This window comes from Rousettus aegyptiacus, unplaced genomic scaffold (assembly GCF_014176215.1).
Source record: "Rousettus aegyptiacus isolate mRouAeg1 unplaced genomic scaffold, mRouAeg1.p scaffold_m13_p_19, whole genome shotgun sequence".
NCBI lineage: Eukaryota > Metazoa > Chordata > Mammalia > Chiroptera > Pteropodidae > Rousettus > Rousettus aegyptiacus.
The window spans coordinates 3,064,288-3,089,633 of NW_023416294.1; the positions used below are offsets into that span (position 1 = coordinate 3,064,288).

Below are 25,346 nucleotides of genomic sequence, written 5' to 3' on the forward strand. Positions count from 1 at the left end.
TAGATAAGCAAGATGAACTGTGTTTACAGTCCCAAAACTCTGCTCGCCTTATGCCCGAGTTAAATGGGACTTGAGAGCATGCAGACCTTCTGCCCGCAGCCGGTCGGCAGTAAAGTCAGACGCTGCCTGAGGAGGGAGCTGCCCCCCCCTCCCCCGCATGCGGCGTGTGCGGGAACGGCCCCGAAGCATCCTGATCCGACGGGGCCCCATGGTTCCTTCACGGTTTGGACAAGGACAAATCAAACGCGCTGAGGAGTCAGCAGATACCGCGCGCGGTTCTATTAAGATCTCCTGAAATCCTGAACTTCGCCGAGCATCAAGGCCTGTGGAACACAGCAGCACGTTCTCAAGCACGGTGGAAACCAGGTCTCCAGGGAAGGGAAGCCACATCATCTCTACTGGAATCGGATTAAAGGGCCGAAGCCGCCAGGGATTCCCGGGCGTGGCCTCACGGCCGACTCCAGGGCCAGCCACTTAGAAGCCGATCCCGGCCGCGTTCTCGGCTGGAGGGGCAGCCGCTGCCCCACGGTTCACACGCTCACTCCCTCCTGCAGCCCGCCACTGATCCTACGGCCACAACGGTGCGCATGTCACCGAAAAGAAGTGTTATTCCTGGGAACTGCAACTCAAGTGCTTGTGCAAAAGCCGAAATCCAGGTTTTGTTTTGTTTTGTTTTTAAATCATTTTAGAAATCTGTGTTCAGAAAACCAGGACTAGACAATGGCGGAGCCACCTACTTCTAAAATACACCGCTCTGGGAGAGTGAAAAATTTGAAGAAAAACCGCAGCATAGAAAGAGCGGAACCAACACTTGGGAGGAAATGAGTTACAAAAATAGAAACATAATTGCCTTTATTCAACTCACATGAAGTCGCTACAGCTACTGCTAAGTTGTGGAGTGGGCGGTCTGCAGGGTGTTCTCTCCAGGGGGCGATGGACGGCAGCAAACACCGCCTCCCCTTCCGCAGGCAGAGAGGCCAGGAAAGGCCCCCTGGGGAACGTGGGGTGGTCTGATCCCTCCCACCGCAACCCTGCCCAGGGCAATTTTTCTCCAAAATGTGAATTTTGGACAGCAACATAGCTTCAAATCCCTATTAGTTAAAAAAAAATGCTGGTGGCTGGGGGGCCAAAGCTGGGGATGGGGTGGGGCTCCCAGCAGGGGGCGCGGTGGGGCTCCCAGCTGGGGGTGCGGTGGGACTCCCAGCAGGGGGTGGCATGGGGCTCCCGGCTGGGGGTGCGGTGGGGCTCCCGGCTGCGGGCGCGGTGGGGCTCCCAGCAGGGGGCGCGGTGGGGCTCCCGGCTGCGGGCGCGGTGGGGCTCCCAGCAGGGGGTCCGGTGGGGCTCCCGGCTGCGGGTGCAGTGGGGCTCCCAGCCCCAGTTTCGGGCGCGGTGGGGCTCCCGGCTGCGGGCGCGGTGGGGCTCCCAGCAGGGGGTCCGGTGGGGCTCCCAGCTGCGGGTGCAGTGGGGCTCCCAGCCCCAGTTTCGGGCGCTGTGGGGCTCCCAGCTGCGGGTGCGGTGGGGCTCCCAGCTGCGGGTGTGGTGGGGCTCCCAGCCCCAGCAGGGGGCGCGGTGGGGATCCCGGCTGCGGGCGCGGTGGGGCTCCCAGCAGGGGGTGGCATGGGGCTCCCGGCTGCGGGTGCGGTGGGGCTCCCAGCAGGGGGTGGCATGGGGCTCCCGGCTGCGGGTGCGGTGGGGCTCCCAGCTGCGGGTGCGGTGGGGCTCCCGGCTGCGGGTGCGGTGGGGCTCCCGGCTGCGGGTGCGGTGGGGCTCCCAGCCCCAGTTTCGGGCGCTGTGGGGCTCCCAGCTGCGGGTGTGGTGGGGCTCCCAGCCCCAGCAGGGGGCGCGGTGGGGATCCCGGCTGCGGGCGCGGTGGGGCTCCCAGCTGGAGGTCCGGTGGGGCTCCCCGCCCCAGTTTCGGGCGCTGTGGGGCTCCCAGCTGCGGGTGCGGTGGGGCTCCCAGCTGCGGGTGTGGTGGGGCTCCCAGCCCCAGCAGGGGGCGCGGTGGGGATCCCGGCAGGGGGTGCGGTGGGACTCCCAGCAGGGGGTGGCATGGGGCTCCCGGCTGCGGGTGCGGTGGGGCTCCCAGCAGGGGGCGCGGTGGGGCTCCCAGCCCCAGTTTCGGGCGCTGTGGGGCTCCCAGCTGCGGGTGCGGTGGGGCTCCCAGCTGCGGGTGCGGTGGGGCTCCCAGCTGCGGGTGTGGTGGGGCTCCCAGCCCCAGCAGGGGGCGCGGTGGGGATCCCGGCTGCGGGCGCGGTGGGGCTCCCAGCTGGAGGTCCGGTGGGGCTCCCCGCCCCAGTTTCGGGCGCGGTGGGGCTCCCAGCTGCGGGTGTGGTGGGGCTCCCAGCTGGAGGTCCGGTGGGGCTCCCCGCCCCAGTTTCGGGCGCGGTGGGGCTCCCAGCTGCGGGTGTGGTGGGGCTCCCAGCCCCAGCAGGGGGTGCGGTGGGGCTCCCAAGAGCCTGAGGCGGCTCAGAGCTTCCTGCATCACTTCCGGGCTTGAGAGGTACGAGTTCCATTTATCTTGTAAACAGAGAAAAGCACAGCAAAATAGTTCAGTGATGTACAGCTGATAACGCGATTAAAGGGACTGACTTATCCTAGGAGAAAAATCCCTGGAGTGGTCAGCAGACATTTCCCACTGTAAAGCTGCAGAAGCTGCCGGGTTCCAGACCTGCCCTGGTCCCCAGGTCATTAACTGCCCAAGCACACGGATCTGTGTCTGAGGCTGCCCGAGATGGCGCTGCTTTTGATTGGTCAGCAGAGCTGGGCCTGGGGACCGCCTGGCATCCCGTGAATAGGCACAGGTGAGCTCAGCCAGGTGGTTACAACCCGTGGACACACACAGGGGGAATCACTGACCGCTGATGCCACATGAAGTGCCTTCCTATTGAGGAGTCCGACCCCTGTACTGCTCTTTCTCTGCGTCGGGCGGGAGATGACATTGGCTCAGGAAGGCTCAGAGCTCTCACAAGTGCAGGCGACCAGCGAACCGCCTCACGGACGAGCCGTCCCAAGCAGCCGACAGTGGCTGCGCTTTGCACCCCGATAATGAGCCAGAGTTTCCCAGGACTTCTTCGGACCTTCGCATTAGGTCACCCCTGCTTGAACCATTACCACGGCATTCCCCAAAGCGTGGCCACGAAGCTCAGGCCCCTTCCTTGTTGGAAGACTTTCCACGCTTAACGGATGAACTCGAGGCGAACTCCGATGAGCCTGACTGTCGGAGCATCCGCAGAGGTCACTAATGCAGACTGATGGATTTGAGTGAGACCAGGTTCTGACAAACTCTCTCGACCCTTCTGGTTCTCCCCAGCAGGCTCCGTAAGGAGCTGACTCTCTCCAAAGAGCAAAGGAGCTCAAGTGCCTTACAGAAAATGTCTGGTTTCCATGACGGTGCATTTCGTATTTTCTTTTCAGCCTAAATGTCGTAGCTCCCTGACGATGTGTCCTCTCCAAGGACACGACTCTGAATTAACTGTTCCAGCCCCTCTTCGGTCTGTGCTCAGTCAGTACCTCACTCGAGGTTTTCTCGTGTGCCTACTGCACGCTAATTTCTCCGTCGAGTGCTCGCAATGGAGTATCAGGACCCGTTTTCTGTTCTCCGTCCTGCTACCAGAGAAAGACTTGCTGACAAACGTGCCGTGAGTCATCCCAAACGGATGTGCACGGTGCCCTAAGATGCAGTTAAAAACTCACCATCCCAACCAGCACTGGATTCTGCCACCAAAGCCAAACATCCCTGAGGACATGTCAAGTGGGAAGACGGATTCTGGACACAGCGTTCTCGCAAGTGGGGGTGCAGAAGGTGACCCTGTGCTACGAGGCTGTCCGTCAGGATGGAAGTATTCGTGTCAGTATTTCTATTCTCAAGAGTTCTTACCTTCACAGAAAAATTAATAAATTCTGTCAGCTTAAGAACCTGAAAAAGCACCCCGCCTACCCACACGGTGTTCCCCACGGCTGCCCAGCAACCCCCGAAAGCCCAGGGCAGACCCCGGCTCCCCTGAGCTAATCTTTGCATTCTTCCCACAGACTCTCCCAAAAAACCAACCTAAACGTGAAGAGTCTTCAGATAAGACGCTAATAGAATCAGATACCCCAGAAATGACCAACGGTGACCTGCGGTGACCCTGGGCACACACAGCAAACAGTCGGACTCTAGGTAAAGCTGGCTTTAGAGAGCTGGCTGACCGGCGGCCTTGGCACGTGCCGCACACCTGCCGCACACCTGCCGGCCCATCTCAACCAAGGGCGCACAGGTCTGGAGGAAGCTGCGAGCCAGGGTGCCCTATGGTCCCCGGTCCGCTGTCCTGGGGTCTGGCCTTGTCCCTCTGACTCACAAGCTGGCCGGCCCCCAGGAGGGAGCCCGGAGGCAGGCGGCAGGGTGGTGAGCCCCGAGGCTCTTCCTGCCCAGGGCTCCCCTGCCTCCCCCACGGGCACCGCACTACGCTACGGAGCCTCCTGGCCAAAACCAACAGCCCAAAGCACCCTGGACATTTCAAACAACCCTGACTAGGACGGGGGGCTGCACCCTACTCAACCGGGAAACAGCGAAAGAGATAAAATCTGAGGAAATGTTTTCTTTCAGAATTTGATTATTTATGATTTTCTAAGACCTCTTTATCTGGAAAGTTCCACGGCTCTATATGACTGACTAGTCCATCGCTCTAATGAGGGCCTACAACATGAGACTTAAGAAAAAAGTGGTTATGGATCATGTCCTATTCATGCCATCTTTGTTTTGCAAATTAAATTTATGCCACATTAGCTCAGAGATATGAATATTTTAATAATGCCAGATCTATAAATTGCTAGAAAAATGAATTAGTATTCTAAAATCTATTCCGTTCCAAGGAACTGAATTTCTCAAGCATGTATTTTTCATCTAGAAAGAGAAAAGGTATTCTACATTCCTACATTTCCATTTTAACCATTTAATTTCATTCTCATCTTCACCATTCATATTTTTCAACATATTTAAAAAACTTGAAAATAATGAGAACTTTCATGAAATGGTAAACTTTTATAGTCTAGTTTGATCCAGTAACCTAGATGTGTTTGATATTAATATTATGGTGGTTAAGGAGAATTACAGTTACTCTGTGACAAACAGGATTCGATGCTTTTTGCATATATTAACTCATTTGGCCTCAGAAACATCTAAAATTTTAAGTATAATCATTATCCCCTCGTGTAGATTAACAAGCATTTTATAATCACTCTGATCTGGTCCGCTAAGCACTGTTACTGTTATCATGGTTCACGTGGTTACCGTAACAGCGACGGGTAAACGGCGCTTGGTACGTGACCCCAGGACCCCACGCTGCCCACGCGTCCCAGGCCCCTGGACCTCGTGCACATTCTGCAATTTACACGCCATCATCATGTCACGTACAGACTAAGGCACGGAGGAATGGGAAGTTCAGTGACCGTCCCAAGGTCACACGGTCATGAGTAGCAGAGGCCGGATGTGAACCAGCGTCTGCATGAACCAGGAAAAAGAAGGCCACCTTGCCACAACTCCCGTCCCTCACAGTCCGGCTGCAGTCTCTGTCACCGCGTGATGCACGACACACGCACAAGCGGAGGAATTCTACGCGGAGCTGAGCTGACCGAAGCAGACGTGTCTGCCTTTTGAGGTCACACGCGCATGGTGCTCGCCAAGCGTTCACCCCGCACGCTCAGGGTCACACGCGCCTGGCGGCCTGGCCTCTCCTGGCCCAAGGGGCCTCAGGGCGCCGAAGGCCTCCTGGGGACGGGGCGGCGACCCAGCAAGCCACGCGAGAAAGCCGCCGCACAGTTCGACACGCGAACGCTGCCCTGTTGCACGGCCCCGTCCCAGAGGTCCCCACTCCGCCACTGGATTTCTGAGAATTCAAGCCGTAACAGCACATCTGGAAATCACAGCTGTCTATACGTGTCGGCCTGCATCCTTCCAAAATGTCACTGACGGCTCGCTCGGAGTTCGGACCCACTTCACTTGCTCTGTCGGTAGTTCTCCAGACAGGGAACGCATCTGTATGGTTTGGGATATTAAGTAATCTTGTCACAGAAATTCAAAGATGCCGTAAAGAATATTCTCGAAAGCCTGCGCGGTCTATGTACTCCTGGCTTTAACTGAACTCGATACGGTTGCGGACACCCCCTGAGTGGCGACCACGCTCTCTTCCAGGAGTCGAGGGGCTAGGAAGACGTCTGGGGTCACTACCTAGCACACACCGTGTTTTGGGGAGAAGGGCATTGTCATTACTGTCACTGCTGTCAAAAGCAAACACTCATTGAATGACGACGACCTCCCTGACCCTGTTGCATGCACGGTAAGACCCTTCCCACGACTCCGAGTGCCCCAGGCTCCCGCTGGGGGGTTTGTCACATGGACACATCCATGAAACGTTCGTGAGCCGGTGAGCAGGAGTCTCGCACCATCGCTAACTCCTCAGCCCATGTAACGGAGCAAAGCTAAGTCACGTGGAACGACATATGTGCCAAATAACGTTTACTGGTCACCTAAACATACCTCACGTTGCCAAAGATCACAGTTCTGCTCTTATCGGTTTGGGGGAATACTCCGCAGATGAATATGTATTATGAAGTTTGCCGTACAGCTAAAGGACGAAATAAAAATCCGTCGCATACAGAGACCGTACCTGCATTTGCTGCTTGCGTTGAATTCAGCGAAGGTTCCCTGGCTGGAGTGGACGTGCTGGTTCGGGCTGCCGCGCTCCCTCCCAGGCCGGGGCCGACCGACTCCCTCCGCACTTGGCACTGCTCCCTTCATTTCCGCACCGGCCCATCCCGTTCTGGCCTCATGTCCCTGTACGTCTCTACCGGTCACAAGGACCCTTCTGAGGACTTGCATGACATAAAAAAAAAAAAAAAAAGGTGAGCGGTGAAAGCTGAGCCTCTCTGGTGATAAAGCACAGAACGGCAGGGCCGCCTGCCGCCGGCCTCCTGGGCCCGTCCTCCCCGCAGCACGGAGCTGAGAGAGACGCGGCCACATCCGCAGACAGCCCCAGCCCTACACCCCCGCACCCTCTGCCCTGGCAGTTTTCCTTCCGCGTAAGCCAGGCAGACTCCCGAATCAGGCAGCCCGAAGATTCCCAGCCGTCACAGACATCCGCTGTGCCTGAGCCACCTTTTAGAGGCTGTGACCACCAGGAAGCACGAGACGGTCCCTGCTCAAAGGGACCACATCTCAGCCGAGGCCAGAGAGCCTGAATGCCACTGCCCTGTGCTGGAGAAGAAGGAGGGCGTGGCTCCCACTGACAGAGGGGATTCCCGATATACTGACGCGGTGCAGCCTGGCTTAGGCCTTGAACGTTTAAGGGGGGCTTAGCGGGACAGGGAAATGTGCACAGCCATCCCAGCAAGAAACACCGTCAGCTAGAAACGGACAGTTTATCTTCAGATTAAAGAGAAATTCTAATGCCTAGTCCGGTCCTTGTCATACCTTAGACACTAAATAAAGTTTATTTAAAGGGCGCGCAAAACCATACAGGCAAATGACCGGATTTATAATTCGGAGTTGAGACCTTGGTCAGTGAAACGATCCCCTTCCGTGTCTTCGCTTCTAATGGAAGGCGCTTCTTCTTACGATAACCTTCTGTAGGACAGGGCTTCCGGGAACAGGAGCAATCGGGAAGAGTGACTGCTGTCACTGACAAATGGACAGAGGCTCGTTTTCATTGCCGAGGTCCCGTGATTTTCTTTTCCAGATGTGAACAAGTTCTCTAAAGGTTAAAAATAAACAGATTTACGTGTCCCGTTTATGAAGGACTTTCATCATTTCTGAGCAACATCGTGAACATTTAAATAAGGACAGCCATTGTAATTCTGACCAGAGAGAGACTTGAAAGAACAACAAGGCTCTGGGACTCGTCGTGCCGGACACCGCGACACTGGGCACGCGGTGAGGCCGGACCCTTCCATTAATTTGTTTCTGGGCCAGTGGCGGGAAGCAGGTTCTGAGGACAGGCTTCTGAATTAGGGAACCCTGCGCTGACAACCTCCGCCTCCGTGTGCCTGTAGGAAAATTACATTACCTCTAAGTTCTCATTTACCGTGGCTCCCTACCGCCCCCACTGCTGTAAAAGTTGTGTGAGACAATGCTTAGTAAGAATTGGCACGGAACGGGCAGTCAAGAACTTCGGTAATTATTAATGAGACTCCAGTAAAAGGGAGTAGATGCGAAAACAAAACAGCCCGAAATCTCTGTTTTGTCTCTTTGAAATTAGGTGATTAGAAAATTGGATGTTTCAGCAATTAGGGTGTTTCCCACCAGCATCAGTAGTGATTAGCTCCCGTACTCCAAATTAGAGTGTTTTGCTGAATTTCAGTGAGCGTCAGGCACCAAAGCTGACATTCTGTTTAGCAGTCAACAATATCACTGATTCGCCACTGATGGCATTTTCCCAATAATCCTCTCCACCGTAAAGAAACCGTTTGAAGGATGGCAAGGACCATTTCCTCCCACATGCGTTGACTGTGGTCCATCCGCAGATCAAGGACATACCTGTTTTGCAACCAACTACATGGATGGAGAACAGAGATCACCTTTTTGGGGGGCTTTACCACCACCTCAGACCACCACCGCCGCGCTACCAAAGGTCTGAACCCCTTTTTTATTGATATCTTTGAAGTATGAAAGTTTTGAAAGCTTAGCTGCTCTGTCTTATAACTGAATAGAATATCAATTGCAAACAAAGAAATTCAGTAATTTTAATACAATGATAGAAAATACTAAAATCTTTACCATCTCTATTTTTCGTTTCGATACATATATTATATTCGGAAGCTTTCACATGTTAAAAGGAAGCTTGCAAATAAGTGTTACATTTAAAAATGTTTCTCTTTAATATAAATAATTTGATATTTAGTTTCTATGGCATGTGAGGACAAACTATACATTATTACATATTCTCAGATGTATGCAATGATAAATAAATTACACTTCGGGACATCTATTTTTAATTGTTTTTAAATGTTATCAGTCTTCTGTTATGTATATATATGTTATAACAGAACTATATGTGATATATAATTTATGTATTTTTGAAAAAAATATTCTTCCATTTAGAAAGGATTTGCCCAGTATTCTTGTAAGCAGTCGTTCATCGAGCACAGTTCTAAAACACGTGCAATGGGAACGACGTATTAGTAAGAGCCGTTTTGCTTGTGAGGTGTAAACACTCAGTTTTAACTAGCGTAAGGACACAGAAAGGGGGGTGCAGCGGGGGTGTGGGGACAGTCACAGTTACGGGCACGGCGCACCCCAGCTCCTCCCCTTCTCAGCCCAGACGCCTCCGAGCGGCCTCTCGCTTCCCTGCAGGTGGCGGCGCTCACGGGGCCCGCTCGTGCCCTGGCATCCTCAGAGGCGGCGGTCAGGGGGAAGGGGGCGGCCCGGCCTCTGTGGGTTCAGAGGCGGTGCCCTCCTCCACGCCGGCAGCCGCGCCTTCCTCTGGATCCTGCGGGGCCCTCGAGACGAGGGGCTGCTTCGCTGACGCCGGAGGGCACGCCAGCGCCAGGGGCCGCCTGGCGCCCGTGCACGGGGCACGGCTGCGTGCTCCAGCTGTGCGGCCGCATTCCCCTAAGTCCGAGAGCCCGCCCCTGGTCCTTACAGGCCGCCAGCACCGCCAGACGGGACCCTGGGAGGAGGCGACAAGACGCGCAGCTAGCAGCAGGAGGGCAGATGCGCGTGTTTGGGGGCGATGCCCCCGAGAGCCCACAGAGGCAGACGCGTGTCAAGGCGCCAGGACGGGAAAGTAGGATAGCGGCAGCCGCAAGAATGGAGGACGAGAGGCGGGGCGCAGGCCCTGCCCCTGCGCCGAGGCGTGGCGAGCCCCGCACCCCTCACCCTGCTCCCTCCACCTGCAGCATGGCCGGCCGCCGCGTGGGAGGAGGCCGGGCACCGGGGAAGGAGCCGTCAGGCCCAGGAGCTTTGACTGTGTGCCAGGTGCTCGTTAGGGGTCTCCCCGAGCTCAGGGCTCCGTGCTCTGTCCTCAGCGTGCACACGCAGAGCAGCTGCGTGTGGCCTGGTGCCAGCGCCAGCACCAGGCGGTGCCTCTGGAGTCACACATCGGACAGCTACCCGCCGCCAGACTCTACACCTCTGATGGACAGGAACTGAATTCTTCTCCATCTTGTACACCCTCTGCCAGCCCCGTGTGCTTGGCAATGCATACCTAATAAATGCTCGATAAATGGCTAAATAAACCAGCTCAAAACTAAATTACTAAGGAGACCAAAGAAGCAAAAGCAAGCAAATGAATGACTGAAAAACGTTCTTATACAGCAATTAAATTACTATATACTCACATCACATGAGTAATTGACTGAAATCCAACATGCAAAACAAATATTTGTTGATCACGCACTCTGAGCCAAGTCTTATGCTTGTGGCTGAGATTACAGCGACAAACGTGAACTTGCTGTTCTTCCCGACCTGGGGGAGCGGAGCTTAAATAGTTGTAACAAAACACGATACAGGGTAGAAAGGAGAAACAAGGAGACAGGGTTCAAAAGAGTACGCAACTCTTTCAACACTTTTCCCGCGAGACTTAAATTCAACAGCGCCTGACTCACCAGGGAGCTTGGTAATAACAGCAGGGGATCTGGTTTTTCCTTTAAGCGATGAATCCCATAATTGTGGTGTTCACTCAGACTGCCCAGTGACGCATCTTCCCTCATCTTCTGAATCAGTCCACCCACAATGCCAAATGCAGGAGGCCACGGGAGCTCTATGGCCACCACCGCTGATGCTGGCTCTGCGGACTTGTTCCTTCTTTAACTTTCGATGTCGCCATGTCACTTTAAACCAGATCACCCTTCTCGTTAGACCAAAGTGTCAAACTTTAGTACACGTAGCAGCCCATGGGGATTCTGTAAAAAACAAAAAACCCGAAAACCAAAAACCAAAAACCAAAAAAAAAGCAGATTCTGCTTCAGGAGATGCAATGTGAGGCCTGGGATTCCTTCTTCCCAAGACGCTTCCTGGAGCGTGCCCTCGTGGGGAGACTACTGTCTAGCAGAGCTGGAGGGCAGGGGAAGGTGAAGGCTCAGAGAGTCTGTCCCTCTGTCTCCCTGAGGTACACCTCGCCTGCCCTGCACTGATGTCTAGGGGTAGTAAAGGGTTCAGGGTACATAGTTGTGCGATGCTTAGGCGACAGGATGTCTTCAGGATGTGCGGTTTCACAGAATATTTCTAAGAACTAGAAACGAAGCCTCTCCCTCAGCCTTTGCATCCATGGCTCCTGCTTACAGTGCTGTGGGGCAGAGGCCAGGTGCCTGGCATTCCAATGGGGAGAAAGAAAAAGATCAGAGTAAAGGCCATTGGGGAGCCCCGCCCCTCCTCTGTTTTGCTTAAGGCAGAGACAGTCCAGCGTTTTTTTCAAATTCCCCTTCTGTAGCTTCGGTGAGAAGTTAATCTGTCCTTTAAAAGGAGGACCTGGAACCCCTTCAACCAGGAAATCTGAGATCCCTCCAGGCTTGGTTATTAGGATTAAACAGGGAAGACATCGTTTTTGGAAAGATCTGTCAGACTTTTCAATTTGGGTGGGGACGTCAGCCGGCGTGGCCCCCCATTTAAAGACGAAACAGTGGCTGTGTTTAGGGCCCGCTATGCAGCAGGAGCTGTGCGATTTTGGAGGACTGGGACTTTTGGCCGCTGAGTCACCTGGGAAGCTCAGAAAGGTTATGCAACCTGCCCAGAGTCACAAAGCCTAAGGCTGACTGAGGGCACGAACGATGCCCAAGGCCACAGTCCGGCCTTTCCACTAATGCGTAGATGAAAGCCATAGATAGGCCCTGCCAAGCTGGGTGGCATTCGGGCCCGAGGCCTGCGCCCAGAACCAGCCGGACCGCCCCGAGGGTGGGGAAAGAGAAGCACATCCGGGACACAGACGCGAACTGGGCCAAGCTCTTCCGGTGCGCAGAGCTGAGGGTCGTTCAGGGTCAGCGGGCTCGCCGGTGAGGGCCAGCCCGCAGATGGTGCTAAACGGCGCACAGGGACTAGGTGTCCGAAGACGGCACGACTGCAGACTAGAAAGTCCTGCCCTTTACCCCCACTCGGGGAAGCGCGCGCCAAGCGGCGGACTGCGCGCCGCCATGATGAGTCCAGGGCTTTAAAGGGAGCAGGCGGGGCCTAGCCGACGGCCGCGTCGGCGTGGTGACGTCACAGACGCGCGCGGGCACGCCGGCCCAGCCCCTTCCGCGGGCCCTCCGGCCCTGGTGGGCGGGGCTGCGCTGAGTGACGGCCTGGTCCCGTTTTCCGGTTAAGGCGGGAGGCGGTGTTCGGCAGGGAAGTGGCTCGGCCTGCATTGGTAGGGCGGTGACAAGGGACCAGCGGGGGCGGGCCGGGGGCGGGCCGGGGGCGGGCCGCGGCCCCCAGGGCCTGCTGCAGGGACGCGCGGGTAGGGTCTGTCACCCGGGCCTGTTGTGGCGGCAACCCCTCCCCCCAAACCCCGAGTGGACACTGGGCCTGCGCGTGCCCGGCCTGCCGCCTGGGGACGGAACTCCCGCCCCTCTCCCCCGCTCCCCATCGGCAATCTGCGGAAATCAATACCGGGGTGCAGGGCCCAGCCGGGTGCATCAGCACATAGGCCTTAGGGTTCCAAATTCGAGGCCCCGGCCATGTGCCAATCCTGAACGTCCCGGAATTGGGGTCTTGGGACTCCCCCCTCCCCGCCCCACCGGGGGAACCCTGCGAGCCTCCATGTGAGCAGCGTTTTGGGGGCACCATTTCATCCACGTGGTGAAATCCTGCGCACTGAGTCCTCAGCAAGCAGGTTTATAGTTAATTTGTTCAGGTATCAGGTGGTGCGGATGACATTTCTTTGAGCCTGTAATTGCCTTTGGCAGTCATGACCTCAGGCTGTGTTGAGAAGCTTGGCTATGAACTATAGTGCATTGAATAATTACTCATTCCGTTATAGAATAATTGTGGCATCAGTTTTTCAAGAAAATCTGGATGCTCAGAACGGAAACGGGAGGGAGGAAACAGGACCTCTACTTGAAATTTACTGCCGCCCTTGCAAAAAGCAAACATATCCTTCATTTGGGATATGCTATATCTATTGATTTTACCGTTCCACAATATAGCCCTCTCCCCAAGAGTTTAAAGGTCCAGAAAAAAAAGACCACATACCTTGCCAATTGGAATTTTGCAGCCGTTTCTTGCCAAGTAATTAAATAGTATAGATTGCATAATCTACTGAACAAGTGTGGAATGTTGTAACTTTTATTGTAATTAATGAAACTATTGGGTCAAGGTGAGAGAGGGGGAAAAGTTAATTAATTAATAAAACTATTGGGTTAAGGTGGGAGTGCATTTTCCTTGAGAGAATTGCTGTTTAATTCCTTTAATTGAAAATAGTGTTTAAAACAGAGACATATATACATCTATTTAAAGAAAGGTCTGGATCATGATCACCGTAAGACTGTACAGCATGTGGAATACAGTGTACCAACTTAGAGCATTTTTGTTTGGCCAATTTCACAGCTGGCATGAAGCCCATCAACTTGTCCTTCTCCGCCTGTGGGTTTCTGGGAATTTACCACTTGGGGGCAGCATCGGCCCTCCGCAGACACGGCAGAAAGCTCTTGGAGGATGTGGAGGCCTTTGCCGGGGCTTCTGGGGGATCCTTGGTGGCTTCGGTTCTGCTAACAGCACCAGAAAAAATAGAGGTAATTAGGTAGTAACTGGGCTGTGTTCCTCGGCAAGAAATTAAGACTGAACAACAAAGATGAATGGTAACTCTACTCAGTTAATTGCAGAGAAATAATCCTTGCCTGGGAAACATAAAAGGTTACAACTTTTCTTTTAAAATTTAATCAATAGAGATCTGTGCTCTGGATTTAGGAAAGATTATTTTGGGTGACAGTGAGACGGGAGATAGAATGCCTTGTTTTACTCTTGAATGTTTCTTTAGTCGTAAGGTTCCAGCTGCGTCTCAAGCACAGGCCGTTTCTTCCTCATCTGATCATGAGAAGAGCACAGGTCCTGTTGTCAAGGCCTCGAACACGTGGCCGATCACTGTGCTCCATCGTGTTCGCAAACAGGCATAGACGTTAAAATGTGGGCCTGCGACTCCCAGGAAGTGGAATGGTACTAGAATTTCATTTGTTTTCCATTCTCACAGTACGGAAAGCCTTGACTCCCAAGAGGTTTATCCAGGAGTCATAAAAATATGCCTTCATTAAGCATTTCATTGAATGCAACCTATGTCTCATAAATCTGTGTTCTGTTTCTCCACAGTGATGATGCAATCGCCGACTTGCAGAGCCGGTTTCTGTAGGTGGAGGATCTTGTATTCATTAATTATTTACGCACTCAAGTGGCGCTGAGTAATGATCAGATACCGATTAACACATTCATGCCCAAGAATGAATTTAAGTCGCATTTAACCCATTTCCCGTTTAGGAAAAAGAAGTGCAGCTCCCTGCCAGCGTTCATTTAATTTTATGTAAATGTCCCCTTTGAGGCTGAAGCAAATCTGGCTGGTTTTCAATGTGAAAAAATGTGAAAACTGTTACCGGAGTTATTGCTAAACAGAACTTGTCTCTAACCCTAATGTGGCAGAAAGGTGTACATAAATCGGATCCATCAGATGAGTCTAGCTGACATCTGTTGGAGAACGATGTTAACATCACGTGTGGGAATGCTGCGTTTTCTAGGATTTAACGTTTTCAGCCACCGAGAGTTACTATATTTCGTAAATGCAAACACCACTACTGTAAATAGAACGACGTCATTTGTTTCCAGAGACCATGGCTATATTAGAGCGATGTGAGAATGGTAATAAAATCGAGATGATTTTTGGCAGGCTTTGGGGGTCAGGGTAGGACCGTGATCGGGTTAAAGCCGCATCCTCAAGTGCCGTTGGTGAGTTTTCTTGGGGCAAACGGGAAATGGGTTAAATTTTTAAAATACTGCATTTTAGTTTATTTTTTAAATATTCACCATGCCGCACATTACATGTCTATGGGTTTTTTATTTTATAACTGGAAATTAACTACCTTTTTTTTTTAACGGCGAGGTATATATATATATATATATTTTTACAGTGTGTGTTCACCTCCCATAGTTAATTTCTATCACCACATATTTGACCCCCTTTACCCCATCTACTTCTCCCTCCCCCCTGCCCCCTCCCCTCTGATAACCACTAATTCATTGTCCATGTGTCTCTGCTTGTCCTGTTCATTCGTTGCTTTTAGGTTTACGTCCCACATATAGGTGACATCATATGATTTTCAGTGTTTTCTGTCTGGCTTATTTCACTGAGTACGATTATCTTGAGGCTCACCCATGTTGTCACAAAAAAAAAAAAAAAAGACCACATTTTAAACATCGAAAATGTTGTTTTCAAATCTACACTGAGCTGCTTATAGAAGAGAAACTGAATGTAAGGTTTGTCACTGAGAAATCCACTTTTCTACCAGTCTATATGGTTGCTGAATAGGAAACCAAAAAAGTGATTAAAACCTGTGGCGATTGCACACGGAGAGAACCGTGGGTCAGGGAAAGTAGGGCTCGGGTATGGAAACCCCCCACCCCCCCCCAAAAAAAAAAAAAAACAGCAGGGTCACAGGTTAGAGGTGCAGGGTAGCCCCTTCCCAGAGCTTTCCCTTCGCGAAGTTGTCTTTCTGCTTTGGCGCTAGTACCCTTGCTTTTGAACCCTCAGCAGATTTACAAACGTGTTAAGTGTGGTTTAGAATTAAGGTGATGTGCAAAGATCGCACTATTATAGCCACCAACCCGGCATCCTGTGATGGTCACACGTTGACTGGTTTACCTGAATTTTGAGATGTGGATCACCCTATTTTCAAATGGTCACCTGTTCTCCTTTTTGTCAGTCAATTGCAGACCCAGGTGCATTGCCTGATTGCGCCAGTGTGGCATGAGAGTGAGACCTTGCAGAAAACGACTGTTCATTCCCCCGGGGCGCCCTCATTTATCCATTTTCAAAACAAGAGTTTGGCCATTTGACTTAGTTATTTATTTTCTTTTTAGCATTTGAAACATAGCACTTATAGGATGCTTTCGAGTTTGTTGAGCAAAGTGTTTCTACCCACTGCAGTCCGTTAGCTCTGTTCTCGCTGACGGTGTGAATTCCTTGAGCTCTGCGGTGTTGTGACAAATAAGAGTAATTAATCCCGTTCTGAGCTTAGGCATGTGTAATTAAGAGGAGCACCTGACGCCGGTGTATTTTGGGAGGCAGGCAAATTTAGACGTTGCTATGTGGAGCGCTGTCTGTGGGAGCCTTTCTTCAGCACCCCCCCCCAAATTTGCCCAGCAGGGTGTTAAGACAGTGGGGGACGCTCCGGTCTGTCGATTGCTTTAAAAAGTGTCCCGTCTGGCCGGGTGTGTTGTTGTTTGTGACTAAAGTTGATACAGGAAACTGGGCTAGGTGGGCAGGCTGCGTGAGGAAGAACACGCGTCGGGGGCCGCGCCCACTTCTCCGCCGGAAGCCCAGAGGCCCCTCCGCGGGGGCGGCCCCGCGTCCTCTCCGCGGCCTGCCGCCCCCCGCCTCCCGGCACGTGGGGGTTTTGCCCAAATGCACCGCTGACGCCCACCCCGACCTGACGCTCCTGCGCCAGGTGCCCTGTGGACTCGGCCCCGGGGGTCCAGCTCCGCGCCGCCCCCCGATGCCGCCGCTCAGCTCTCCCCACCGCCGGTGCGGGGCCCACCGCGGTTTTCGCCCGTCGGCGCCTTCCAGATGCTTCCCGCCCAAGTCCTGTTCCTGCTCCACTTGCTTCCGGCCCCACTCCTCTTCCTGCTTCCGGCCCCACTCTTCCTGCTTCCGGTCCCGGCCCAGGCGGCTGCTGACGCCGTATGTTCACGCGCTGTGTCCGTTTCCTGTCGCCGCGGCAGCCAGTGGCCACGAGCTGCGTGGCTGAGAACACGCGCTGCTGGGACGGTCCTGGCGGTGTCGGCCTGCAAAGGGCTCGCGGGCTGCACCCAGTGTCAGCAGGGCCGTGCGCCCCCCGCGGGCCTAGGGGGCGGTCTGACTCCCTGCGCCTCCCACGTTCTGGGGGCCGCCTGCATCCTTGGCGCGTGTCCCCTGCCTGCACCTCGAAAGCCATGAGCGTGGCCCCCCAAACCTCTAACCTTGACCTCCGCCCCCTCTCGCTTATTAGGATTTCCGTGATGACCTCGGGCCCACCTGGGTCACCCAGGGCCCCCTCCCCTCCCCAAAACTAACTTCGTCCCCCCTGCAAAGTCCCCTCTGCCATGTGAAGTCACATGTTCTCAGGCTCTGGGGACCTGGGGGAGGGGGCAGCTTGACTGTGCCTCCCTCACGAGTGCCCTGCCACCGCCGTGACCTGCTCTAGGGGCAGGCCCACGTGCCCCGAGGGCAGCGGCTTCCTATCTCATTCGTGCCCCGTCCCCGTGCCCAGCCCGGGGCATGGTGCCTGGCGCGGTGCCGAGTGATTAAAAAATGAAACATGGGGCTGGGTACAAATCCTGTCCTGTTTTTGATGACGTGTTAGGAAAGATACTTCCTCCCTCCGGGCCTGTTTCCTTGCCTGTCAGGTGGGCTTCGCCGCGTGCGGGCATTGCCATCGGAGGAGACAGAGGAGGAAGGAGGAAAGGCTGGGCATGGGAGAACACAGAGCTCGCCTGCGGGCTGGGACAGCTGGGGGAGGGGCGGCCGAGTGGGGACCGGGCACCGGTGACAGAGTGTGGCCTCCGGAGACGATGCTGGCTCCACCAATCCATGCGCATTGTGCAGTCAGCCCAGGCTGCGTCAATCAGAACCCAGTGTCTGGAAGAACGAGACTCAGCCGGTAACTCTCTCTTTCAGGAATGTAAGGAGTTTGTCTTCGCCTTTGCTGAGGAGACCCGAAGCCAGGTGTTCGGGGCAGTCACGCCCGGCTATGACTTCATGGCCCGACTCAGGTGCGTGTGCAGCAGCGCCCCGGTGGGTAGTCCGTGTCCCGCCAGGGCGTGTGAGCGCAGCGTGTTGCGGTCACTTTGTAAACTGAAAGCGCAGCTTGGCCATCACCCCCTGAAACCGAGACAAGGCGTTGAGGACCTGCGGGTGACTGACGCAGGCCACTCTGTGTCCTTCAGACGCGAGGTGGAGTCCGTGCTGCCTCCCGACGCCCACGAGCAGGCCCACAGCCGCCTGCACGTGTCCGTCAGCAACACCAAGACCAGGGAGAATGTCTTGGTCTCCAGCTTCTCGTCCAGGGAGGACCTCATCCAGGTAACAGCCGCGCTTGCCGTCGGGGCTCGCAGGGGCCGACGCAGCTGCTTCTCACGAGCAGTGAGGGTCACCGCGTTCTCCATGGCCCGGTGGCCCGCCGTGCCTGCGACGCTGTGAGCTCTGCGTGTGACAGACGGGGCAGCCCATCCCGGCAGGCAGCTCGGGGGGTGCTGCCCAGGCGTCTGCCGCGTGTGCCTCGTGACGTCACCACGGCCGCCCGCCTCCATCCCGCGAAGCCGGTCGCCGCACAGATTAGCCTCCGCGGCTCCGTAACCTCAGACAGCTGATCCCTGGCAGGTCCTGTCTGCCACGCCCCTGCTGTGAACAGGCAGGACGGGCGTGTGTTTACCCTTCGTGGTGGTTTTAGCTGGAGAGAATGGGCGGAAAGGTTTTCTGTGACACTCAGGTCACAGCGAACGCCCGTGGGGACACATTCTGGAACCCGGTCTCAGCTTTTCAATTCGATGCTCCCTTTGGTTTCTTCCGTTTGGTTCTGAGGCCTTTTTATCTAAATACGTTTCAGAGTTGGTTGGTTGAGAATTCCCCATCTCTGGGACATACCTGGGCAGCCGACTTGCAGATGACGATGTGGTTGCTGATGTAATACATGTGGTGTTTGTAAGTTAGAAGCCATGCACTTTCTTTAGAAAGGCCGGGTAGTTTTCCCTTTTTTCCTTTTGTGGGAATCATAGCAAGTGTCGCAGGGCACGGAGACTGTGTCTGGGGGTACAGGGGTCGGCGATGGCCTGTGAGTGGCTGGTCAGAGGTCTGCCCGAGGTATGCGATGAGCACGTGGATTCTCACTGCCGAACCGCACTGTTGCATTCCGCCGCTTGAATGATATAATTTGAAATACCTAATGAAATGTTGAACTGACAAGGAAAATTACTCTTGTGACTTAAGAGATTAGAATGTTTGTACTCGCTGTGCCGATTACGCCGTCTCTCACTAATGCATTAATAGTCGTGCTCAGAAAAAGACTTTTTTTCCCCTGTAATCTTATTATAACGTTACGTAGACTTACAAACTATGGAAAGAGAGGCTGGTCAATCAGGCTGGAGTGCCCAGACCTTCAAGGCCGCCGCAGGTGCACCCGGCTCCCGGTGTGTGGGAGCAGTGCTTCAGGTCCGTGTGCGAGCAGGACCGTGTGCCGTCATGTCATACAGCGAGAGGAGAACTCTTCCCCCCACGTCCCCTTCCCGGCAAGGCTCTCCTGGGCTGCCCCCCGGGGACCAACGGCGTAAGACACAGCGGCAGCACGTGTGTAGGCATCATGTTGCATCGAGTGGCCTCCGAACCTCAGCCTTCACGCCCCTCCGTACGAAACCCTAGCCGATGGCAGCCAAACGGCAGCCAGCCAGCCACGAATAAGCAAAGGCGCGTCTCGTGTCCAAAGTTAATTTTCTCACTAAACTTAGCCTGATGGACAAACCAGCCGCCCAGATAAAGGGGGACGGCGCGATCACAGAGCAAGCGCACCGATTGGGCGGTGACAGGTGTGTGGCCCTTCGGTGCACTCTGTGTGTCGTGCGGACGACTCTCACTGTTATTATCCGTAGGGAAGTAATCGCATAGCATTTTCCATCAAAACACTTCGAAAGAGCCGCGAGCGTTAACTCGCGAACATCGCATTATGCTTTGACACAGGGGAAGGAACTCGTAGTTCTGCATCTAAGTGTAGGGACTTTTTCTTTTTTTCTCGGGGCGCACATGTCCGTAGTGAAATACAGCATTATGTTTACGGAGCATCTTTGGCTCTTTCAAGGCCTCTAAGTGCCGTCATTTCACCGAGTGTGCCCTGTCGCACACCGGTCCAGCCGTTGCTGGTGGTGCATGTCGCTGGACGACTCCGTTAAACAGCCACGTCGCGCTTGCAGGACACACCCAGGGTGTGCGAGCGCGTTTTTTTTTTTTTTTTTTAAGGCGTAGCCCAGCAATGATCGGGCCAGATTTGCCAAAGTTCGGTGTGGTGTCCGTGCACATAAACCCTGCATCTGAAGAACACCAGCTGGTGACATCGTCGTCGAAGGCTGGCAGACCCTGTGACAGGCCGTCACCAGGATGCCGCTGGTCCCCGGGTCGTCACCGCACCTCGCCTTGGTGCTCTGCGGCCCGCGTCTTGCTCTTCCTAAAACCTGTATCTGCATTTCGTGCCGAGTTCTGCCACCCTGCCCCAGCCTGGCACCAGGGAGACGGGGACACTTGTCATCGCCAGCCCCCTTCCCGCCGGAGCCCACTGTGGAGTGTGGCAGGAGCATCAGGGGTCTCTGTTCGTACCTCGGGGAAGGGCACACACCAGCAGGTGTCCACAGCCCGAGAAGGACAGACTGACACTTCAGGGACGCACAGACCGTTCCCCGGGGCAGTGAGGGGCCAGGACACGTGTCTGAGCCGCAGCCACTGCGAGAGGAAGCCAACAGCAGGTCCAGGACAATGCAGAAATCAGTGTCCTGCTACGTCCGGCTGCACCCTGCAGCGGGGTCCCGCAGAAACCGGGGTGAGCTGGTGACGGGGTCTTTCCTGCAGTCTTGCTTCAGAGGAAAGAGCCTTTGAGAGCAGACCTCAGCAGCAAGACCTACAGAACCACTGCTTTGGGGAAAACGCCCTCAGAGTTCGCGGGAATTCGCCACAGATGGTTCACCGGTCAGCTTTGGGGCCGTCGTCCACTTCCACGTAACATACATAGGCCGGAAGAAGTCGCCGGAGCTCCGACCACACACAGCCAGAGACTCTTCGCTTATCGGTTGCCCGTGCCCCGGGGGACGCCCCCTCATCGCAGGCCGGGTGCGGGAAGAGGTGGCGGGCTCTGAGATGGCAAATTCCCCGACTTTTTAAACTGGAGATGAAGTATTGCCGCTGTCTCCACCTGCCACCGCCTCTGTCCTCATCCATGTGACAGGTGTCAGTCCCTCAGCGACACTCTGGTGACGTCCACTGGAACACCCCTGAGCTGCAGACTCCGCTGCCCGGCGGCCACCAGACGGCTTTGTGTGTCCACAGAGTGCACACGTGGGCCCGAAAGGGTCAGCACAGCGCGCCATGGAACCCAAGAACCACGCGTCTGCCATCTGCGTGTGCTCAGGGATTGACCGTGACCCGGGCTTTAAACTTGTGACGACCCGTCCTCTGCGAGGAAAGTGCCCGTCTCACTCAGATGACGTCGATCGACTCAGGGGCACTGATGATGCACATGTCTTCACGGTCTTTTCAGAGATTAATAATGTCGTCTTCTATTGAAGTGTGTCCAATCATGCGCCGGAAACATCAGGAATTCGATTGATTCTTGTAGTGCACCTTATGTTTTAGAATGGTAGAACCTCGCGGTAACCAGCGCGCGGGCTGCGTGGTCTGCGTGCGCGCACCCGCGCGTCCGTCCTGTGCCTCTCCCCAGAACCTCGCGGTAACCAGCGTGCGCACTGCATGGTGTGCGTGCACGTGCCCGACCTGTGTGTCTCTCCTAGAACCTCGCGGTAACCAGCGTGCGCGCTGCGTGGTGTGCGTGCGCGTGCCCGCGCGTCCGACCTGTGCCTCTCCTAGAACCTCGCCGTAACCAGCGTGCACGCTGCGTGGTGTGCGTGCGCGTGCCCAACCCGTGCGTCTCCTAGAACCTCGTGGTAAACAGCGTGCGCGCTGCGTGGTCTGCGCGCGCGTGCCCGACCTGTGTGTCTCTCCAGAACCTCGGGGTAAACAGCGCGCCGGCTGCGTGGTCTGCGTGCGCGCGCCCGCGCGTCTGACCTGTGCCTCTCTTCTGCCCCTAGGTTCTCCTGGCGAGCAGCTTTGTGCCGCTTTTCGCAGGGCTGAAGCCGGTGCAGCACCGAGGACAGGTGACGCTCTCATGCCCGACACAGGGGCGGCCACCCCGCATTCGTGTGTCCTCTGCAGAGTCCGATGCCATCATGATTCGGGTGGCTCAAAGTCAATTTATATAGGTTATTTTTTCACAAACACTTTTGTTTCTGATAACGAAAAAAAAAAAAATCGGGTAGAGGAGACCTGGCGCGTGGACGGCAGGCTCTCACGACCGAGAGCATGGACTGCAATGCTGCTTTTATACAGCGGCTTAAAAAAAATTATGTTTCCTTAAGAGTAAAAAACATTCCCCCCCCCCCCCCCCGAGAAAGTCCTATTCACAGCCCCTTCTATATGCAGCAAGAAGCAGAACCGAGCTGTCAGGGTGCTGGACACCCGGTCCCCCAGACAGTGGAGGGCTTCACCCCATCCCATCCCCGAGCCCGGCAGCGCCAGCCCCCTCCCCCTCCCGCCACTCACCGCTGACCGGACATGCTTCTCACGGGGCCCAGCACAGCCTTCCTCCCCACCCCAGAGCTCTCCTCATTTGGGGCCGGCACTCAGGGCGGGGGACACTTGTTCAGAGAAGCTTAGAGGGGAGCCACCCCCTGTGTTCCCCATTGCACCCTTGCCGGCTGCTGCAGGCACGCACAGCCCTCATTGTCAAACACAGTGTCTCTCTCGCCCCGGGGCAGAGGCGTGTCCTGAGCAGGTGTCGTCTGCTAAGCACGTGTATGCGTTACATGCCCAGGGTCAGGCCATGTGCTCTGACGAACGAGGGCGCCTTGTTCTGTGCACCCTTAATACGTCCCCCATCACAGATCCATGCGTGAGCAGCGTGTACTGTCTGTCACTTATCCTGCGACCCTCGAGGGGCGTGCAGCCCTGTGCACAAGGACCTGCCGGTGTCCCAGAGCATTGATGTCACAGAGCCCTCGGCTGCCGGGCAGGCAGTGGCCTCCGTCCTGATCTCGTCGCTCCTGGCCCCTTGTTCTCTTTGACCTCCCCCGCTCTTTCCAGCCCTTTCCTCTGCTTCCCCCGGTTTGGGTCCCTCCCTGGTCTGCCCCGGGGTGCTCGTCTCAAAGGGGCCGATGAGGACGGTGAGGTGCAGAGAGGTTAGGTGGCTGCAGGGGCCACAGCGACACGAAGATGCGGAGCTTGAGAGTGTCTGCTGTCCAGGGCGGACTGTTTCCTAGCCAAGCGCAAAAAATAAACATATTACTCACACGGATGAAAAAACCTCCTTTTTAAAACTGTTTATAGCCGTGTATACATTTATATTAACATACACACATACGCACATCACATACGCACAGACGTGGAGATGTGCAGGTTTATAATACACACAATTTAATGATCTAATAATGTATATAATGTTCTCTTCAAAATAACGAGGGCTCTTTCTAACCTAATCTCATTTAATCGAATCTACATATGATTTCTCCTCCACCAAAACGCACTCCCCTCTAAAGACGTTTTCAACACAGTTTCACCATTGACTTTGACCGCCTTGCAGGAGTTCGTGGCCAGCCAAGGCTACTGTAAGTGGTACACTATCGATCATTTAGTCCCCAGCTTTAGAAATAAAAACAAGTAAGAAAGACATTTAAACACACATACACACACACGTTAGCAAAAAAAGGAATGAACTGCTTTAACTGAGCTCAGGACATTCTGTACTAACTCGTTTCTGCCACTTGACTTGCATCTTTGTGCTAAATCACACGCTTTCCTTTTCTGCATTACGTTTTAAACGTTCCGATGAAACTCGGCGTACAAACCTTGCCGGATTCCTTTACGTGGAGTTATCAACCTTTAGCAGGCTTTTTTTTTTTTTTTTTTTTGCCTATTAATTCAAGGGTCTTTCCAATGACAGATTTATAAGTTGGAGAATCTGCACTTGAGTTTCGTGTGTTCGTTTACTGTTAGAACTGGTTGAGCTAACATGTCCGTTCAAGAATGGCTTGAGACTTTTCGCCTTGAACGAGGTAGCATCAGGAATGTCGTGTTTCTTTAGCTGTCCTTTTTTGGAATACAATTCTGCAGAAGCCTCTGGAAGCTTTTCTTAGCAGCTCTGTCCGTCCCTTGGCTTTGGGTTTGCGGGCTGAGAACACAGACGTTGTTCTCAGTTATGTTTCTCTGCTGACTTCCGGTTCCCAGTAAGGGTGGAATGCCTTGTGCTGGGGATGGTTTGTGCTGTGTCCACAGGCAGTTGGCCACCCACTTTGATTCAAGAGAACATCCCAGCCTAATTACACGTGTCTTCTGACACATGCCCTGTCTCAGGAAAGCTATAGGTACCTCCTCCCGAACATGATCGCCTTAAAGGTTTTAGACAGTTGGCGAGGTTTGCTGATTCTGCCAGGTTCTTAATATGTGGGTCGGTGATATGTGCGCACAGATTGGTGTCGCTCGCCTAACGAGTCCCCAGCTGCACGAGTCCTCACGAATAGTAATGTAAGCCCAGCCCAGGCCCAGAGTCTGTCACACGGAAAGGGTCCTCTTGAGAAATCCGAGTGTTTTCCTCACGTAAACGTGTCGTCGGCGCGAGCTGACGGTGGGGTGTCTCTTCCCGCAGAGGTGGGTGGACGGCGGCCTCACCGACAGCCTTCCCATCCTGCCCGTGGGCCGGACGGTGACCGTCTCGCCCTTCAGTGGGCGATCAGACATCTCCCCGCAGGACAAAGGGCAGCTGAACCTGCGTCTCACGGTCGCCAATCAAGACCTGACGGTGAGTGATTATCCGCGCCCATGTTTGAAGAGTCCTAATCTGAAGTGTTCCACGTGCTTCCAGAGGTTTGGAAGCTCATCGATGATGTTACGTGCAAATTGCATCTTCTCAGTAGCATGTGTGTTAAAACTTTCCAGCATCTGTCACGCATGGGGGCCCGAGTACCAACGGACGACAAGTGTTCACTTTTACAGCTCCGTAACTGTCTATTTAGGAAGCGTTTTCTGTTTCTTCACTTCTTTTTGGGGGTTCAGTAAACATGGCAGGATTTCAGTGCAATTTTAAATTAATGCATGTATTTGTTCTAAAAGGTGGTGGTAATGACTATTACGTAAAAATGTTGGAGAAAAATGTAGGGACGCAGCTGAATAATTTACGTTAAGTTATCGATTACTTTAATCTAGTTCTCAGCAGGGGCGGCGTTATGTGCAGTAGGCGCTTGGCACTGTCTGGAGGCGAGTCTGGCTGTCTCGTCTGGGAGGTGCTGCTGGCAGCTAGCGAGTGGAGACCAGGGTGCCACTCAGCACCCTGCAGTGCCCAGGGCACCCCAGCACGGGGAATGACCTGGCCCCAAACGTCAGCAGTGCCAAGGCCGAGAAACTCGCATCTCGTCCGTGGGT

At 54.5% G+C, this 25,346-nt stretch overlaps 2 protein-coding genes across 15 annotated transcripts in view; one reads left to right on the forward strand and one right to left on the reverse strand.

Annotated features, from left to right (window-relative positions):
• Nucleotides 1–12,134, reverse strand: part of LOC107503818 (keratin-associated protein 10-2-like) — an 84,055-nt gene extending 71,921 nt beyond the window's left edge. For 2 of the 8 annotated variants that reach the window (XR_001595313.2, XR_004955520.1), the window contains exons 1-4: nt 10,579–12,129; nt 10,312–10,438; nt 7,530–7,727; nt 6,645–6,849 (exon numbers count right to left, since the gene is read on the reverse strand). Coding sequence is in view for 1 of the 8 variants with exons in the window: in XM_036235703.1 (XP_036091596.1) it covers nt 6,645–6,775 (131 nt within the window). In the remaining 7 variants the exon portion in view is untranslated. Of the gene's footprint in view, nt 1–2,297; nt 3,878–4,574; nt 6,014–6,644; nt 6,850–7,132; nt 7,440–7,529; nt 7,728–10,311; nt 10,439–10,578 lie in introns of those variants that run through there. The other 6 variants (XR_004955518.1, XR_004955519.1, XR_004955517.1 and 3 more) reach the window with 6 other exon arrangements.
• Nucleotides 12,135–12,180: 46 nt separating this feature from the next.
• Nucleotides 12,181–25,346, forward strand: part of PNPLA4 (patatin like phospholipase domain containing 4) — a 30,917-nt gene continuing 17,751 nt past the window's right edge. For 2 of the 7 annotated variants that reach the window (XM_016132603.2, XM_036235705.1), the window contains exons 1-5: nt 12,390–13,677; nt 17,802–17,896; nt 18,071–18,206; nt 21,965–22,030; nt 24,574–24,726. In XM_016132603.2, coding sequence (XP_015988089.2) covers nt 13,498–13,677; nt 17,802–17,896; nt 18,071–18,206; nt 21,965–22,030; nt 24,574–24,726 — 630 coding nt within the window. In that variant the 5' untranslated portion in view covers nt 12,390–13,497. Of the gene's footprint in view, nt 12,315–12,389; nt 13,678–17,801; nt 17,897–18,070; nt 18,207–21,964; nt 22,031–24,573; nt 24,727–25,346 lie in introns of those variants that run through there. The other 5 variants (XM_016132601.2, XM_016132599.2, XM_016132602.2 and 2 more) reach the window with 5 other exon arrangements.